The 16,812-nt window shown below is 31.2% G+C and overlaps 1 protein-coding gene across 1 annotated transcript in view; it reads left to right on the plus strand.

Moving 5' to 3' along the window:
- Positions 1 to 328: 328 nt before the first annotated feature.
- LOC136980787 (cytochrome P450 4c3-like) overlaps positions 329 to 16,812 on the plus strand; it is a 45,125-nt gene continuing 28,641 nt past the window's right edge. Inside the window, exons 1-9 of the mRNA XM_067276981.1 lie at positions 329 to 491; positions 7,576 to 7,710; positions 7,827 to 7,939; positions 8,006 to 8,091; positions 8,158 to 8,348; positions 12,656 to 12,725; positions 14,378 to 14,504; positions 14,566 to 14,763; positions 14,834 to 15,007. Coding sequence (XP_067133082.1) covers positions 341 to 491; positions 7,576 to 7,710; positions 7,827 to 7,939; positions 8,006 to 8,091; positions 8,158 to 8,348; positions 12,656 to 12,725; positions 14,378 to 14,504; positions 14,566 to 14,763; positions 14,834 to 15,007 — 1,245 coding nt within the window. The 5' untranslated portion in view covers positions 329 to 340. The remainder of the gene's footprint in view (positions 492 to 7,575; positions 7,711 to 7,826; positions 7,940 to 8,005; positions 8,092 to 8,157; positions 8,349 to 12,655; positions 12,726 to 14,377; positions 14,505 to 14,565; positions 14,764 to 14,833; positions 15,008 to 16,812) is intronic.

Here is a 16,812-nt window from a genome sequence, read left to right on the forward strand (position 1 = left end):
CTGGCATATAATGACACAATAAAGTTACTGTTTCACTTTGAATGTTTAATGATGTTCATCCACTCGGCCACCGGTTGACACTAAAACCGTTAATTGAATCAAAATATACTCGAAGTAGTTAAAATTTTCGAATAAATCTTCGAAAAGCGAGAAAAATAATAGCAGTATTTTCCGGTTAGCGTAGTGTGATATTTAACTTCTACGATTGGCAGACAACAGATCGACGTCATAAAACTCCGTTTCTTATTGGCATTTGCCTATTTTTTAATAGTAATATACAAGTAGATAGTGAATTATTACGTACCACTTTGGATAGTGCCGAGCAAAACGTATATTAATCATGGTTCTGTCAACTTTTCAATTTCTTTTAAGTTTGGTTATTATTTGTCTTGTGTTGATTTATACACTAGTGAAGAAATGGAGAAACAGAAAACAACGAGCGAATGATTCCGGTTTAATATCGCATGGAAAGACTTCATCTGTGTCTGGAAGTAAGTAAATGTTTAAAAGTTTTCATTATTATTTTTTAAAAGTATTATTACTTTAAGACGAATATCTTAAAAAAGACGATTTTATAAGAGAATTCGTAAACCATATTTTAATTGAATAACAATCCGCAATATTATAAAGACGAAAACGAATTTTTCTTATAGATATATTTCTCTTACAATCAAAATTTCCTTTTACTTTCCCGGCTCTATTATATATAACAGAAGGAAACTATGTGGGGTCAATAGATTTTTACATTTTTCGACTCTAGGCAGATTGAAACATCGATAAATGCAAAAACATTTCGGTTTGTTTTTCGTATGTACGGATTTTAGTGTGTGTGGCATTTTGTTCATTATATTTCAAGCATAATAACTCCAGTGTTTTTATCGAATATTTCTGAAATTTTGAACGACGGTTTGTGTGTTTGGTGAATTTATGTTGTTAAATTTTGGTGGTTACAGGTTGAGTGTATAAAAGGTCGTGTATCGTAATGAACTTAATGGTCGAGTTTAATGAAAGTTTTCTTCGTTGTTAGCATTTACAGTTTCTTTTTTAATGAAACCTATTTCTACTCTGATAGAAAGCGTTTTGCTATTTAATAATAAAGATATATTATTTTTTTAAAAAAACGTTTAATATCATAACAGAAGGTGCTAAACGCAGTTTTTAATGTTGCTGGGAAAGTTAAGCAACTGGATGCTTGAGTTTTAACGATCGGTTTGAATTTCTAATGCTTAATTTACGATTTTCTTTTAGTAATTGCAATGAGTCTGAAACTTAACTATGCAAACGTATTTTTTATCTTGTTTTTTAGAGGATTAATAATATTAGTCTTGTTTTCTTAGGAGTAAAACTGATTGTTATTGGTTATTATATAGAGTTTTGACACGTGTTTTCATACTTGAAAATACGAAAACTTTTTTTTGATATATTAAGTTTTCTGTTGATTTCATGAAATGAAACAGGATTTTAGAATTTTTTAAACTACAAGCCGTATTTTATTTCTCAATCTGTTCAATTTTTTTTATTTGTTTAATCGTTTAGATACATAGTTTAATTTCTCTATGTAATATTTTCGCAATTACTTATTTTTGCGATATTGTATTTAGACATTTTTATTTTCATGTAAAATCCGAAATTGGTGAAAATATTTTGTTTAATTTTTGTTGTTCGGGAGAAAAACTTCAGGAGATAAAACGGAAAAAATGGTTAAAGACAATTAAAACTGTTTTCCAGGAACTTATTTCCGTGTTGAAGGTAACACATTGAATGTGTCACCCGGAACCAACGAGTGAAAAATTGACTATTGGCCTTAATCTAGTAAAATTTATGGGAAAAATCCAAGAGGAATACCTCCTAATAAAAAAGAGAAGTCGATGAGTCAAAGCAGAGGCGGGGTAAGGGGTGGGCGACACGAGCCATCGCCTACGGCCTCGCGGTCCGACAGGCCTCGCGCCTCGAACGTTTATGCATTACTTAAAAGCCGTGAACGCAACGAAAAATTTTATTCGTCATAAAACGATAAAAACATTGACATACCAAATTTGTTTTTATTTAATCTAGCAACATTTGCTGGCGTTGCGTTGCTATCGCGGGAAATCCCCGCCAGCCAGAGCTGGGATTTTCTATTCTGTTTGTTTACGTTACTTTCACGCTGGATTCGAAATATGCTCGTCTGATGCTTGTCAATTTATTAAGAATAGCAGTTGTGAACTTCCAAAAGACTTTAAAAAGGAAAGGGTAACCAAAAAACAGAGGATGTTCGATTATGAAGGCAGCGATTAACCTATACAGTCTCCCAAAAGCCGTATGAAACAGATTTTTTTATACCGTGATTGATTCTATAATAAGCAATATGGATTCGCGATTTATGTCTTTAAATCAACGTTTTGAAAATTTTGGTTCTCTCTATGATTTGAGCATGTTAAAAAATATTCTAAAAGGGCAAATATTAAACTGTCAAGATGTACACTCAGTCCCGTGAGTGGGTGAGAGCGGTGACTTCCAACCTTTCGAATTATATGAAGAATTACAAACAATGATCGCAACTTTACCCAACTTCATTAAACATGTGAAACAGCTTCTTCAACACATAACAGAAAATAACTTGAAAGAAATTTACCGAAATATTTACATCGTCGTTTCAATTTTTTTTAACAATGCCGGTAATTACTGCCTATGGTGAAAGACACTTTACAAAATTACAACTAAAAAAAAATTATTTAAGAAATACAATGGGTCAAAAAAGTACTTATACTTTCATCTTTGGCAGTTTTATTTATTGAAGGATATATAACATTTAAGCTGAATTACGATACGATTATTGAAAATTTAGTAAGGCTAAAAGCAGGAAATTTCTGTTTCTTTAATTCATTTCATTTTTAAATTTTTCTTTAATGTTAGTCAAAGAATATAGTTTGCATTTTTATGAATAAAAATTTGACAGTTTCAACTGCTTTTTATTTTATAAAATCCGTCGTCTTGCGCCACCAGAAGGAATTGTACCTTGCCCACATCAAATTTAGTAGAAGGAAGTTCATTTCCGCCACTGAGTGAAAGGAAGTCATCCATTTTTTTTTCTCGAAAAGTTAATCATGTATACATTAAGTAAGCTATAACACCTTGACGTAGTATCCTTCGCGCAACATTAATTATGTAATTTAAGGACGTTTTAAAAGTAAAAAGATACTACATATGCCGAGTGAGAAGTCGCTGAAATTTTGCCCATCCGTTATGATGTAAAACGGGTTGGATAGTCGTTGCTGCGCTTCGATCAAAAACATAGTGCCCCTAGTTTAGTGAAATGTCTGCAATACAAACAAACAAAATTTAGCAATAACATCCAATAAATATTTCAAAATATACTTTTTGCATATTCTAACATGGAGAACGAAACTTATTTGTACGAATGCTATAATATATATATATTGCTTGTATGAATAAATAGAAATAACAAAATGAAAACAAAATACTTTTATGACATACGATACATAGTTATTGACCTGCAATTTGAAATAATTGTAGGCCTATAAATTCTCAGTGTCGGCAGTCAGTCTGCCGAATCTTCGATTAACTACATTTTCTTGGTTTTTTATGCAACGTTAACTAATATTAAAACGAGGAAAATGAATTTAACTCCAAACCTTTTCGGCTTAAAATTATAATTTGAAATGCACAGTTGACAATTCTTTTTTAATGATTGCAACGCATCCGAGACATATCTAAATGAAAAATATTTTGTATTATTATTTTTGAAGTATTACTAGCTTTGTTTTCCTAGAAATAAAACGAATTCTTATTGGTTTATTTATAAAAATAAAAGATCTGGTCAGGGCAGTAACTGCATTCATTATTACTTTTGATACTTCGGCCTGTTATACTTGTTCCTTTGAGAAATGAAAGTATTGTGGTGATTGGTGATTTCTGTAATTTTTTGACCTTCCTGTCTAGGTTATCAATTATATTTTGATTCACCCTTTCGCATTCCGTATTTCTTATATAATATTCCAGTGCGTTGATATAATGTTGCTTATCCATTAATACTAAATGTTTGCTTCTGTCCGCTCGTGTCAATATTAACTTGTTGTCGGCCAACCACCGTTTCGTGCGCTTAATTTGTTTCACCTCTGTTTGCCTTGGTTTTTGGTTTATGCTTTTAAGGGTTGTTTTCCAACGAAAATAGTCTTTGTTCACTTCTTCCATGCCTCTGATTTTTCTTTCAATTTCTGCCTTGGGTGCCAAATACAGAATGCGAAAGGGTGAATCAAAATATAATTGATAACCTAGACAGGAAGGTCAAAAAATTACAGAAATCACCAATCACCACAATACTTCCATTTCTCAAAGGAACAAGTATAACAGGCCCAAGTATGCCGAGACTGTTCGGATTCGCTAAAACGCATAAAGATAAAAAGCAGATTCGACCAGTGGTTGAAAAGCACAAAGGACCAACTCACAAACTAGAAAAGAACCTGCATCTATATCTGTCAGAGCACATAGAAAATAACCAATATGTCACAAAGAACCCGATGAACGTGGTTAACGAGCTCCAAAACATATATTTAGTGGAAGAAGAAATTGCTTCACTTATGGATTTCGAAAATCAATATCCATCAATTAAACTGAACGCATGTTTTAAAGCTTTGATAAACACCCTCAGCACGTTGGACCCAAGGATAACAGCCTATCCTGAAGACAAGAAACTACTGGCTGACCTAATATGTTACCATTCAGTTTTCGTTTTTGATGGCAAGATTTATAAGCAAAAGAAAGGTGTGCCCATGGGCAACCCAATGTCTGGGCTATTTTTTAAATTGGTGATACGTAAGTTGGAGCAAACTACTATTACAACACTTAAGGATGATATCGTTTTATACAAACGATATGTGGACGACATACTGATTGTATGGGAGAAAGACGAAAAAATACAACATTTATTGAATGCGATGAATTTGAATAACCATGGCCTAATGCTAAAACTGGAACAGCTCAGCACAACAGAGGTACATTTTTTGGGTATCAGTGTTACATTTAAAGAAGGTTCCTTATGCACGAAAGTGTATATCAAACCCACGCATGACTCACTGTACATTCCCTCCACATCAAACGATCCGCTCACTTACGAACTATCGGCATTTAGGGCCATTATTATTAGAGCATTTGCCTATTGCTCCAACGTTTATGACAGATACAAGAGTTAAATAGAATTAGAACCATTGCAACAACCCTAGGATTTAAAAGTCAATAGTCGAAAACCTAATAAAATCTTACATAACACCTAATAAAAAGAAACTGAAAGGGGATTCAAACGAAGAATTAACTAAATTCACGTACATAGAAGGATTGTCCACGATAATGAAGGAAATAGCCAAATGTAAGAATGCAAAGCTGATCTATAAGCGGGCACCCACCATCTACAGTGCCCTCAGGAACGACAAAGATAGCACAAAAGCGGATGAATGCTCTGGGGTCTATAAAATACCATACAAAATGATCAATTGGACCTGAATAAAGAATACATTGGAGTCACTAACAGAGGCTTAAACAAAAGACTAAAAAAACATATGTATGACATAAGTAAAAAACAGTGCAGTACTACCTTATCAAGAATGGCACAAACGGCGGAATCAGTAATTAATTGGAATGAAGCCAAAGTTATCAAACAAGTACGCTCACTATCGTTAGCATTAAGCATGAAAAAATTTGAAATATAGAGATCAGGGACAACAGGTAGATGTTTGAACTATAAAGACGCAACGAATTTGCCAACTGCGTAAAAATTCATTATTGACAAACACCCCGTTTAATCAAACATACAGCATATCCCCATCCCATATAATATATAGATATATATTATGTCAGCTTACGTCCCTTAACTTATTATTTAGCGGATCAATACGTTTACTTAATTAATTTTATTAATGTTTTTATTATTGTTTATATTTTATATTTTACATAAAATGTTCCAACGGTTTTTAAAAATTTGAAATATCTTCGCATATACATTCGATCCTGCACGAGATAATATTCTAAAAGAAAAATTGCTTGAAGATGACCCGTGGAAAAGGTGGAAAACGTTTGCAATATTAAATTAATAATTTCTCAGAGGTATAAGGTGTCTGAGTAGTAATGTTTGTATTCTCTATTATTAATAAAAATTTTAAGAGACATTTTTCAAGATTTGTTTACAAGCAACTTATTTATATGGGGCCCCAATTTAAATTTTGTCTAGGGCACGCTAGAGACTTAATCCGGCGCTGGGTTGATAGTAATAATAATAGTAATATTACGGTTAAAAGTTGAAAATTGAAATTTAGTACACAAGGTATGTCATGAGAATATACACAAAGAAGGGATTTTTCGAAATCCCTCCTCGAAGGACAGGGAGAAAGTTAAGGATTACCCTAAATTCGAATTTTACTGTACTATTTTCGATGTGATTTTTTTTGCAGGAAATCGAACATATTTTTAGATCTATTTAAAAATTCTCAAATTAGTGTCAGAAGAGGGTAAACCTAATTCTTGCACTCGGTAAAAACAGGTAAGATCGGCTATAATCTGATCATCTTAATCTTAGCTATCGTTATTTTGGCCGAGCAACGTCGGGCTCATCTGCTATATTACATTTTAATAAAGTCATTCAAATGAATATTTTACTCATTAAATTCTTTAAACCAATAGTCATTTATCGAAGTTCTTAATAAAGTTATCAGGAACTTTCAGAGGGAGCGAGTAAAGAGGACGTTCGAGAAGAAATAATAATACCAGTACAATACTTGTGGAGTAGATGTCACAGGTGAATTTTTCTAGAAGAATCTCTTTAATGCCATCTGCTTTTACTTTTTTTTTGTTCTTCACAAATATCACGACAGCTCCATCAAAGTGTATTCATTTTCTGTTCCACTTTCGTAAACCGTTTTATGAATGTACCGATCCGTATCTTCCAGTTCTAATATAGCGACTAATTGAATTTGCCTAGCGCTAAGTGAGGAGTCGCAGCATACTCATTGTTAACAAGTAATGTTTCAAGATTATAAAACATTTCAGATTGTTCCGCTCACTTAGACTTGTATAATTTCTGTTACAAACATTAAACAGATCTTTTAATTTATTAATGAGTTCTAGAGCAAAATTGCAAAACGAAAATAACATTTATTTATAGTCGAATTTGAATAATGCATTATGTATGTACATCAAGAAGAATAAAAGTAGTACATGTTTCATTTAAAACTACATTTATGTGAAAAAAAGTAATTAAGAAACATAAAATAATAACTTCCTCTTATAATGTTGTTTCAATTTAGCATATAACGATCACCTCGGCAAACGATTTTCTGTTCCAAACTTCTTATCGGCTCTTCAATAATAACACCTGTTCATGATTTTATATTTTCATTCAACGATATTTTTAGTCTCCTGTTTTTCATCTTTCTATTTTTTGCTTCAATCTCAACCGAAAAACATAAATTTGTTAAATTAAGGCAAATTTGTTATCGTAAACTTAAGACGGTGAAAATGGCCGTATTAAAAATAGAAAGTGTCGATGAACGTAAAGTTTCTAAAGGATTTGAGGTATTTTTTCAGGTCTTTATATATGGAAGAAAATCAGCGAAATCAAATGGAAAAATAAAATACCGAAAATTTCCACTTTGCCTATTCTCTGGAATCTGATTTTCTGTCCAGTAAAAGCGCAAGATTATCGAAAACTTTGTGGCACCTGTAAGTATGATTTTATAGTATTAAATCGTATGTTACGATATAAAGTTATTATTTACGAATTTGTTTTCGAATAACGATCAACGAAAGTTAATGCCTTGTTTATTAAATTTTTCTAGTTGTAATTCAACTATTGAGTGGTCTATCTATGATATTCGCTGAAGAGAAACTAGTGAAATTTTCTTGGGGTGGCTATAATTATATTATATTATCTCACCCCGACGTGGCTCAGGTATAATTGCTTTATCACATACTGTTTAAATGTTTTGTAACGTTAACAATTGACTTTTTAATACAGGAAGTACTGAAGAGTTACGCTGTGATCAACAAAGATTGGATGTATAACATTTTTCATCCGTGGCTAGGGACAGGTCTTCTAACAAGGTAAAACTATCATTGCATATTTCACATTGATAAGAGTATTAATTTATTCGTTTACAATGGAAACAGTTCGAACGATAAGTGGAGACATCGAAGGAAATTGTTAACTCCAGCATTTCACTTTCGAATTCTCGAAGACTTTCAAGAAATTTTCAACAACCACTCAAACATCTTAATTGAAAAGTTGAAGAACAAAAAGCAGTGCGAAGAATTTCTTATGGACAATCTAATAAATCTGTGCACTTTAGATATTATTGGAGGTAAGAATTAATTTAGCAATGTTTACTTGCAGGAAAAATTGCCTTTTTATAAGCAGAAAAAATGTTTTTAACAATTTTTACGTTTAAAAAATACGGTTAGAAAATGTACTGAAAAATGAAGGAGCAGTTGAAAGTATTTTTTTATACTTGACTCTTTATTACGTCAATTTGGAAATGTTATTTTAAATTAAATTTTTTTCTTCATTTCGAAATGTTTAATTTTCCTTCATATCTTGCGAATAACACCATCTGATTTAATCATACACAGCGTATTGTCAACCACTCTGTCAATAGCAGAAGCAAAAATAATTAGGCACAGAGCCGACAGATTCTAAATTAGAGCTAAAGAAAACTTCTGATTGCAAGTTCGAATGCGAAATTTCGTAGCCATATGCTGATGCATTGGAATGTGTCATATTCATAATCATGAAAAGAAGGAAAATGTTTCTATTAAATTTTTCAGTAACTGTATTTATGTTTAAAAGGTGGTCGTCTCTTTAATCCGAAAAATTCGGTAGACTGCCTTACAGCTAAACAGGCTTAAAAACTTTTTTATTGGTTTTTTATCAAATGCATTTCGGACCAGTTTTATGAGTCCTGGTCCCTCATCAGTGCTACAGGAAACAAAGGTTTTTTATTAACATGAGTGACGCGAGTACAAAAAATTATAAGATTTACAAAATTCCTTAAAAAACATTCTTAAAAACACATTTTTTATACCTTTTTAGTTCTTCGTATACTCCTTATTAACAATACAGTGCTCACTGGGTTCTGTTTTCATATTCGTTTTTTTAATTCCTATTTCCCCGTGTACTTACAGTAGTGCTACAATTAATTATAAAGTTTTCTTATATAAAAAAATTTTTGGAGCAAATAGTTTACAAAGTTCTGTGTGACTTATACAGAGTTTTCTATAAAAAATACGTACTTACTATTTTTTCCCGGATGTATTCTAAATATTTTCCAATACATTTTGGTTCTATAAATATACCCCTTAAAACTATTCGAAAAGCGTTATGCTTTTTACAATTCTAGAACGTTTTTCGCAGTAGAGTGCCAACACATAAAACAATTAGCTAGTTGCGCCCTCTATTACATAATACCACTGCTGGTCGATTTGCATTCCATTTGACAGATTTACTAAATCACTATTATTGTTATGTTTTATTATTTCTACGTGTTCTTTAAACCTACGTTTATATATATTTTTTTTCTATTTGGCAATTGTTGTTTATTATGTGGTTAAACCAAGGGGAGGTGTTATGTTTCAATCTGATGGCAGCCATATGTTCATTGACCGTGATTCCAACTTACGCCCAGTTTCACCTATGTAATACTTTGGGTGTTGACAATTGCAGTTGATTTTATAAACTACTCCTGTTTTTTCCCATATATTACGATTATTTGGTTTTTTACCATTACCGATTTGCTGCGATATTTTCTTTGTTAACAAAGGAGCCAAAACAATATTGTCATTTTTTAGGGATTTGGAGCATTTTTCATAAATATGTTTAGATATATAAGGGAAAGGTTTATGGTTAGTTACTTTTCTGTTTCTTATATTGAACCTGTGTTTGTAATATTGTGTTTGCAAGCTATTTAATAAGTGCTTGGGGTAGTTATTAAGTATAAATTTATGATTTAATTTTTCCACTACAGTTTGACGTTCGTTATGTTGACTCGTCCTAGTGTATATTTTCTTTAATTCCATAATATATGTATTCTTTTTTATGGTACCAGGGATGTAGGAATAATAATTGATTGTTTTGTTTACATCCGATGGTTTTTTGTAAGTTTTAAAAGTGAAATTATCTTTTTCCTTTTTTATAGTTATATCTAAAAAGTTAATTTTTTTATATTTTTCTAATTCTGTATCAAATTTCATGTATTGGTTTATGCTATTTATTTCCTCAAAAATTATTTTTTCATTAGTTACCTGATAATTAAAAATTAATACAGTAATCGTCAACATATCTCATTACTCTTTTCTCGCCTGGAATATTTTGTATTTTAATATCGAAATCTTTCATTACTAATTCAGCCAGCTTTGGTCCCATTTTTGACCCCATACTGATCCCATCCGTTTGTCTGTAAAATTCATTATATACTTCAAAGTAATTGTTTTTATAGGCAAATTCTATTAGGGTTATTAAATCTTGATCAACGGTTTCATTTAGGAGGCTGTTTTTAATTAAATCCCATTTTATGTTTGGATACATGTTTTTAACATCAAGACTGATTAAAGTATCCGTTTTTTCTATTTTTGTTTTCTGAATTATATTAATGACTTCATCGGCATTTTTAATACTATTTTTTGAATTTTCAACATTTTTTAATTGTTGTTTTATGTAATTTTCTAAATTATATAAGATTGAATTTCGAAAATCTACTATTGGCCTATATTTTTAACCAGCTTTATGTGTTTTTAACCTTATATTTAATTTTGGGGTTCTATTATTTTTTAAATTTAGTATATAATTTTTATCTATTTCCTTAATTTTATTGTTTAGGTACATGTTTTTTACCATTTTTGTTAAGTCTTTTTTAACTTTTCCGTATGGGTTTCTATTTAATTTTATATATTTTTCGTTGTTAATTTGTTCTTTTGTTCTTTCTTCTATGACCTTATTGTCTATAATTATAGGTTGTTTCATTTTATCATCTTTAATGAATGATAAATTATTAGTTTTTAAAAAGTCTTTTGTTTTTCTTAAGTTATAACTAAATTTATTAACCTTATATTTATTTTTCTGGTGTGATTGTTTCATGTCTTGTATTATCGAACCTATAAGGTCACTTTTCTTTCCTTTTTTAATAGGCATAGCTTTAATACTTTTGTCTAAGTGAGCTATTAAATCCACTGTTATTTTATTTGTAGGCAAGTTAAAGCTAGTACCTAAAATAGGAAGGTTTTTGACATATTTAGGGATTTGTTTGTTAGTTTTGTTAATAATATCAACATAACGAACGTCAAACTGTAGTGGAAAAATTAAATCATAAATTTATACTTAATAACTACCCCAAGCACTTATTAAATAGCTGGCAAACACAATATTACAAACACAGGTTCAATATAAAAAACAGGAAAGAAACCAACCATAAACCTTTCCCTTATATATCTAAACATATTTATGAAAAATGCTCCAAATCCCTAAAAAATGACAATATTGTTTTGGCTCCTTTGTTAACAAAGAAAATATCGCAGCAAATCGGTAATGGTAAAAAACCAAATAATCGTAATATATGGGAAAAAACAGGAGTAGTTTATAAAATCAACTGCAATTGTCAACACCCAAAGTATTACATAGGTGAAACTGGGCGTAAGTTGGAATCACGGTCAATGAACATATGGCTGCCATCAGATTGAAACATAACACCTCCCCTTGGTTTAACCACATAATAAACAACAATTGCCAAATAGAAAAAAATATATATAAACGTAGGTTTAAAGAACACGTAGAAATAATAAAACATAACAATAATAGTGATTTAGTAAATCTGTCAAATGGAATGCAAATCGACCAGCAGTGGTATTATGTAATAGAGGGCGCAACTAGCTAATTGTTTTATGTGTTGGCACTCTACTGCGAAAAACGTTCTAGAATTGTAAAAAGCATAACGCTTTTCGAATAGTCTTAAGGGGTATATTTATAGAACCAAAATGTATTGGAAAATATTTAGAATACATCCGGGAAAAAATAGTAAGTACGTATTTTTTATAGAAAACTCTGTATAAGTCACACAGAACTTTGTAAACTATTTGCTCCAAAAATTTTTTTATATAAGAAAACTTTATAATTAATTGTAGCACTACCTGTAAGTACACGGGGAAATAGGAATTAAAAAAACGAATATGAAAACAGAACCCAGTGAGCACTGTATTGTTAATAAGGAGTATACGAAGAACTAAAAAGGTATAAAAAATGTGTTTTTAAGAATGTTTTTTAAGGAATTTTGTAAATCTTATAATTTTTTGTACTCGCGTCACTCATGTTAATAAAAAACCTTTGTTTCCTGTAGCACTGATGAGGGACCAGGACTCATAAAACTGGTCCGAAATGCATTTGATAAAAAACCAATAAAAAAGTTTTTAAGCCTGTTTAGCTGTAAGGCAGTCTACCGAATTTTTCGGAATAAAGAGACGACCACCTATTAAAAATGTTTCTAATTTGTTAAAACGGTTTCTTTTCCTCAGTACTTTTTGAACTTTATTTTCGAATTTTTTTACTGTTAATACGCGCAACTTTACTAAGAAAATTATACAAATTTAATATGTTATTTCATAAATATACTATTATTATTTACAGATTCAGCAATGGGAGTTCAATTCAACAGTCAAGACAGAGCTGGTACTAATTATGTCGTTGCCACACACGAGTAAGTTGGAAAAAAATACTTGATGACGAATCTGAATAAAACTTATCTGTTCAAAACTATTTATAACTTGCTTTTAAATAACACTAACGATGTTCTAGCTATTTTTTCAATGCCTATTTAATGACTATTTTCGTTGATCTCTGTGTCTATCGATTATTGTACAATAATCTCAGCTTTTTTATTACGAGTAGTTATAATTGCAATAGGTGACAATGAATCAAAGGTGATAAAAAACCTTGTAATTTTAACTGACTGTGAAAAAATCTCATAGCATGGATAAAATTATCCTTCAGACCACTGGTAGTTTTGCGCTATTACACACTTTCGCATAGAATGCAAATTAGTTTATGTGTCCTGTGGATCTGAAGAAACGAAAGAGTTTCCATTTACGCATACAATCTAATCTTTGCTGCTTCTTTCATAAGATAAAAATACACTAATTATCTTCTAAATACAAGTTTACATTCAACGACGCAATTAAGCATATGAGTGTAACAGTATCAAACTATCTGACTATAAGGTAGTTTTGCAATAAGTAGAAAATGATTTGTTATTACTTATTGTCACACTTTCATTATTAAGTATTTATTAGAAACCTTCTATTCATCCAAACTCACAAGCAATGATGCTAGTTTTGAATGGTGAAATCTTTTGACTACACTATAAGGAAATCTTAGCGTAAAAAATAACATTAATTTTACAGGGATTGGACTAATAAAACCGTTTCATTTTTTTCCAAGTAGAGTTAATATTCCAAGTTTTGCCTCCTTCTCAATGGCTCTGCATAACCCTCAAATCAATGGGCGTATTCGAAATCTCACACATACGTTACCGGAAGTGACGCAACTGCTTTCATTCAGAAGAGAAGAAGACAAATGCTGTCTGCTTGGATATAGGATGAAAAAATGTCAAGAAGGCATAAAGTTATAAATTTTATAAATTTTCGTAAAAGCTATAAATAAATAAATTAATCCTACGATTACACTTTAACAACTAGAACTAATTATGTGATATTTTACATAACTATATTAGTACAGTATATTAAAGTATTCTATTAATGTACTAACAAATGTAGTCTTAATTTATTCAGGTACATTCATTAAATTAAAGTCGAAATTGTCAACACTGAATAGAGATTTTACGAGTGTTATTGTGGCTGCCATCTTGTTTGCTGGCATATCGAGCCCCGAAAATCTCGTTTGCAGCACCCTGGAAGCAACCGGAAGTTGCTGAGATTTTGGACAACAGTTCTGTCAGGTGCTGGCAACAACCGTCGTTAAAATATTGTTTTACAAATGAAAATTATAACAATGTACTTGTTTAAAACATAATTTTTTAAACTTTAAAGAATACTGTTTAAAACACGTTTGATCCGACGATGGCTTCAAAGATAGCTAAAAACGTTAGACGAATAAAAAATTATTGCTGGAATACGTTGTTTATCTAAGTATTGTAATAATGAGTAACAAAACTAAGTTCAACTTTTAAAATCATTTCCTTTTCTTAGTTTAATGACAAAAGTGTTTTACGAAGTTTAAAAAAAAAAAAAAAATTTTGATTGAAGATAAAATTTTAAAATATTTTAAAAATATGAAAAATAATTCAGTTACTTGGAGTATTTATAATATACCACATTGTGTTTTATAATTCAGAATAACATCGGCAGTTATTCAATGGTTCGCAAAGCCTTGGTATTGGTTCAGTCCCATTTTCAACTTGAGTCCACTAGGAAAAAAATTTTACAAACACATTGAATCCGTTCAGGAATTCGACAGAAAGGCAAGTTTATTTGCTTTTATTGTTAAACTATTAAAGTAAATAAAGAATGGAAACAATTCAGGTAATTAGAGAAAAGAAACAGAAACTGATCGAAGAACTAGAAGACAATCAAACACTCGACAACTTTCAAGAAGAGAAAGAAGTCGTAGGCGTAAAGAAGAGGAGAGCATTTCTTGATTTACTACTTTATCATCATTTAACGGATGAAAGTCTCGACGAAAAGGATATCATAGAAGAAGTTAACACTTTCATGTTCGCAGTAAGATCAATTTTATTTCCGAATTCAGAAATGAGAGAATGAGGTTGTGTAATAATTCTATTATTTTTAGGGGCACGACACAACTGCGATGGGAATTAGTTGGACTCTTTACTTGCTCGGATTGCATCACGATATACAGGAGAAAGTGTACCAGGAGCTGAAGAAAATTTTTGGTGACGATATAAATAAATCTATTATGTCCGAAGACCTTAGAAAAATGAAGTATCTCGAATGTGTTGTCAAGGTAATGTGGGGGCAGGGGCCGTGAAAAATTAAGTTAATCAAGTTTAGGATAGGGCCCTGCCACCAAGTGTGTTTTGTCGGACACACCTCCGATTCAGCCCCCCCCAAAAACCAAATAGTTAAGGCGCGAGGAGGGTAAGAGCACTCCGAAGTAGAAGAATGAGCCTTTTAGACGAACGAATACCGAGTTTGTGAACAGAAACAAAGTTCTGAACAAAATTATAAAATTCGATTCAGGAAATTGGCCTTCTTCTATCTATAAAACGAGGGGGTACAGTACCTAACGGGGGTATCGACACTGCGCGACTCACAACATACATATCAAAAAAAGAGCTTTTTTTCCTTTCGTTTTTTTTCTGTTTACATTCTGTCTCTGTTCTTTTTTTTTCGTCTGGTAAGTCCACTGTTGGCCAGTCAGTCAGTCCACTTAAATACATATTTCTCTAAAAATAAAATGAAAATGCACAAATTGTAAAGTAAAAGAAATAGAATTAAATGTTTGAAATCATCAATTCAAGCACAGCATTAATATATGGAATAAGTAAGTTTTGTATAATAAAATAAAAATTGAATTTCTTTTGCTTTAGTGAAAAATAGTGACGTCTCGTTTCTTTAGGTCGTTAGGCAGCTGCTTGGCTTACAAATATTCATCCTAGACATAATATCTCCAGCCAATTGCTTATTATTTATTTACACCAGGACAAATTTTTCCATTTCTTCCATAATATGCGATTTCCTGAAGTTGAAATTTGTCAGAGCATTGACCACGTTTGTTTCTTTTATTGCTTCCTTCTTCTTAATAAAGACGTACGGTGTAGACGTCGACATCTTTAATATTGCCATTGATCTGTGGCATGTGTATAACTTTTATGCTTCTCGATAGGTTCCTTTTTCACTTAAATGATCGATATTACAAGTTTTCTTTAAGACATTAAGGTTTTCTAACTCTTTTTTGATGTCATGGTTTAATAGGTAGTAGTTATATAAATATGCTGGTATAACCAAATACACTAAAAATAATTCAAGCACCGAAAACACACGAACGTTACATAATATGTACTTTATATACCGAGAGTGAAAAACGAACTCGTGCAGTGAGCAGCGGGCGTTGCAGATGCAAGCGCATATTTTCACTGCTCACGCAGTTTGAAAGTAGAAGCTAGTTCGATCTATTGATCTGATATCTTTTAATTCGAGCGTTTTAACTCGAAAACGTTTATTTATAGATTGTTGTTATTAAGTATTCAGAAAACAAACCAAATGAATACAGTCCAAGAAGATTTAAATCAGGAAGTGTATATACAATAATAATGACTATTAAAGTTAATACATATAAAAGTAAATTAGTACTAATAGCGAACATGAAATACAGAAGTGCAAGCAAATTGTATAATATTTATAAATAATATAGAACATTGAAGAGGTGACAATGAGAGTATTACTAGAAAAATCATTATTATGAGGCACGATAATTTAACTTGATAAAGACAGCGAATGAGTTTATTCTGTAGCAAGTGTTTCCATGCATTTCTAGACAAAAATACTTATGTAGTTAAATCTATATGTTGCACCGGGTCGATTTGCAATTCGGATACTTCTCTGCAATCAACAGATGACCGATAATTTCAGTTTTTTTCGGCTGTTTACTGATTGGAAGTCAACAATTTCTTAAAATTTTTCCCCATTAAACTCTTTTTGCATGTGAAGAATGGCAACTATTCAACACTGACTTTTAAGTGTAAACAAATAAAACCTTTACATTCGATAGGCTATATATAGGCGTTACCCCATCAGCTTAGTCATTCG

Source organism: Centruroides vittatus, unplaced genomic scaffold, assembly GCF_030686945.1.
Source record: "Centruroides vittatus isolate TY-2023 unplaced genomic scaffold, ASM3068694v2 contig_724, whole genome shotgun sequence".
Lineage (NCBI taxonomy): Eukaryota > Metazoa > Arthropoda > Arachnida > Scorpiones > Buthidae > Centruroides > Centruroides vittatus.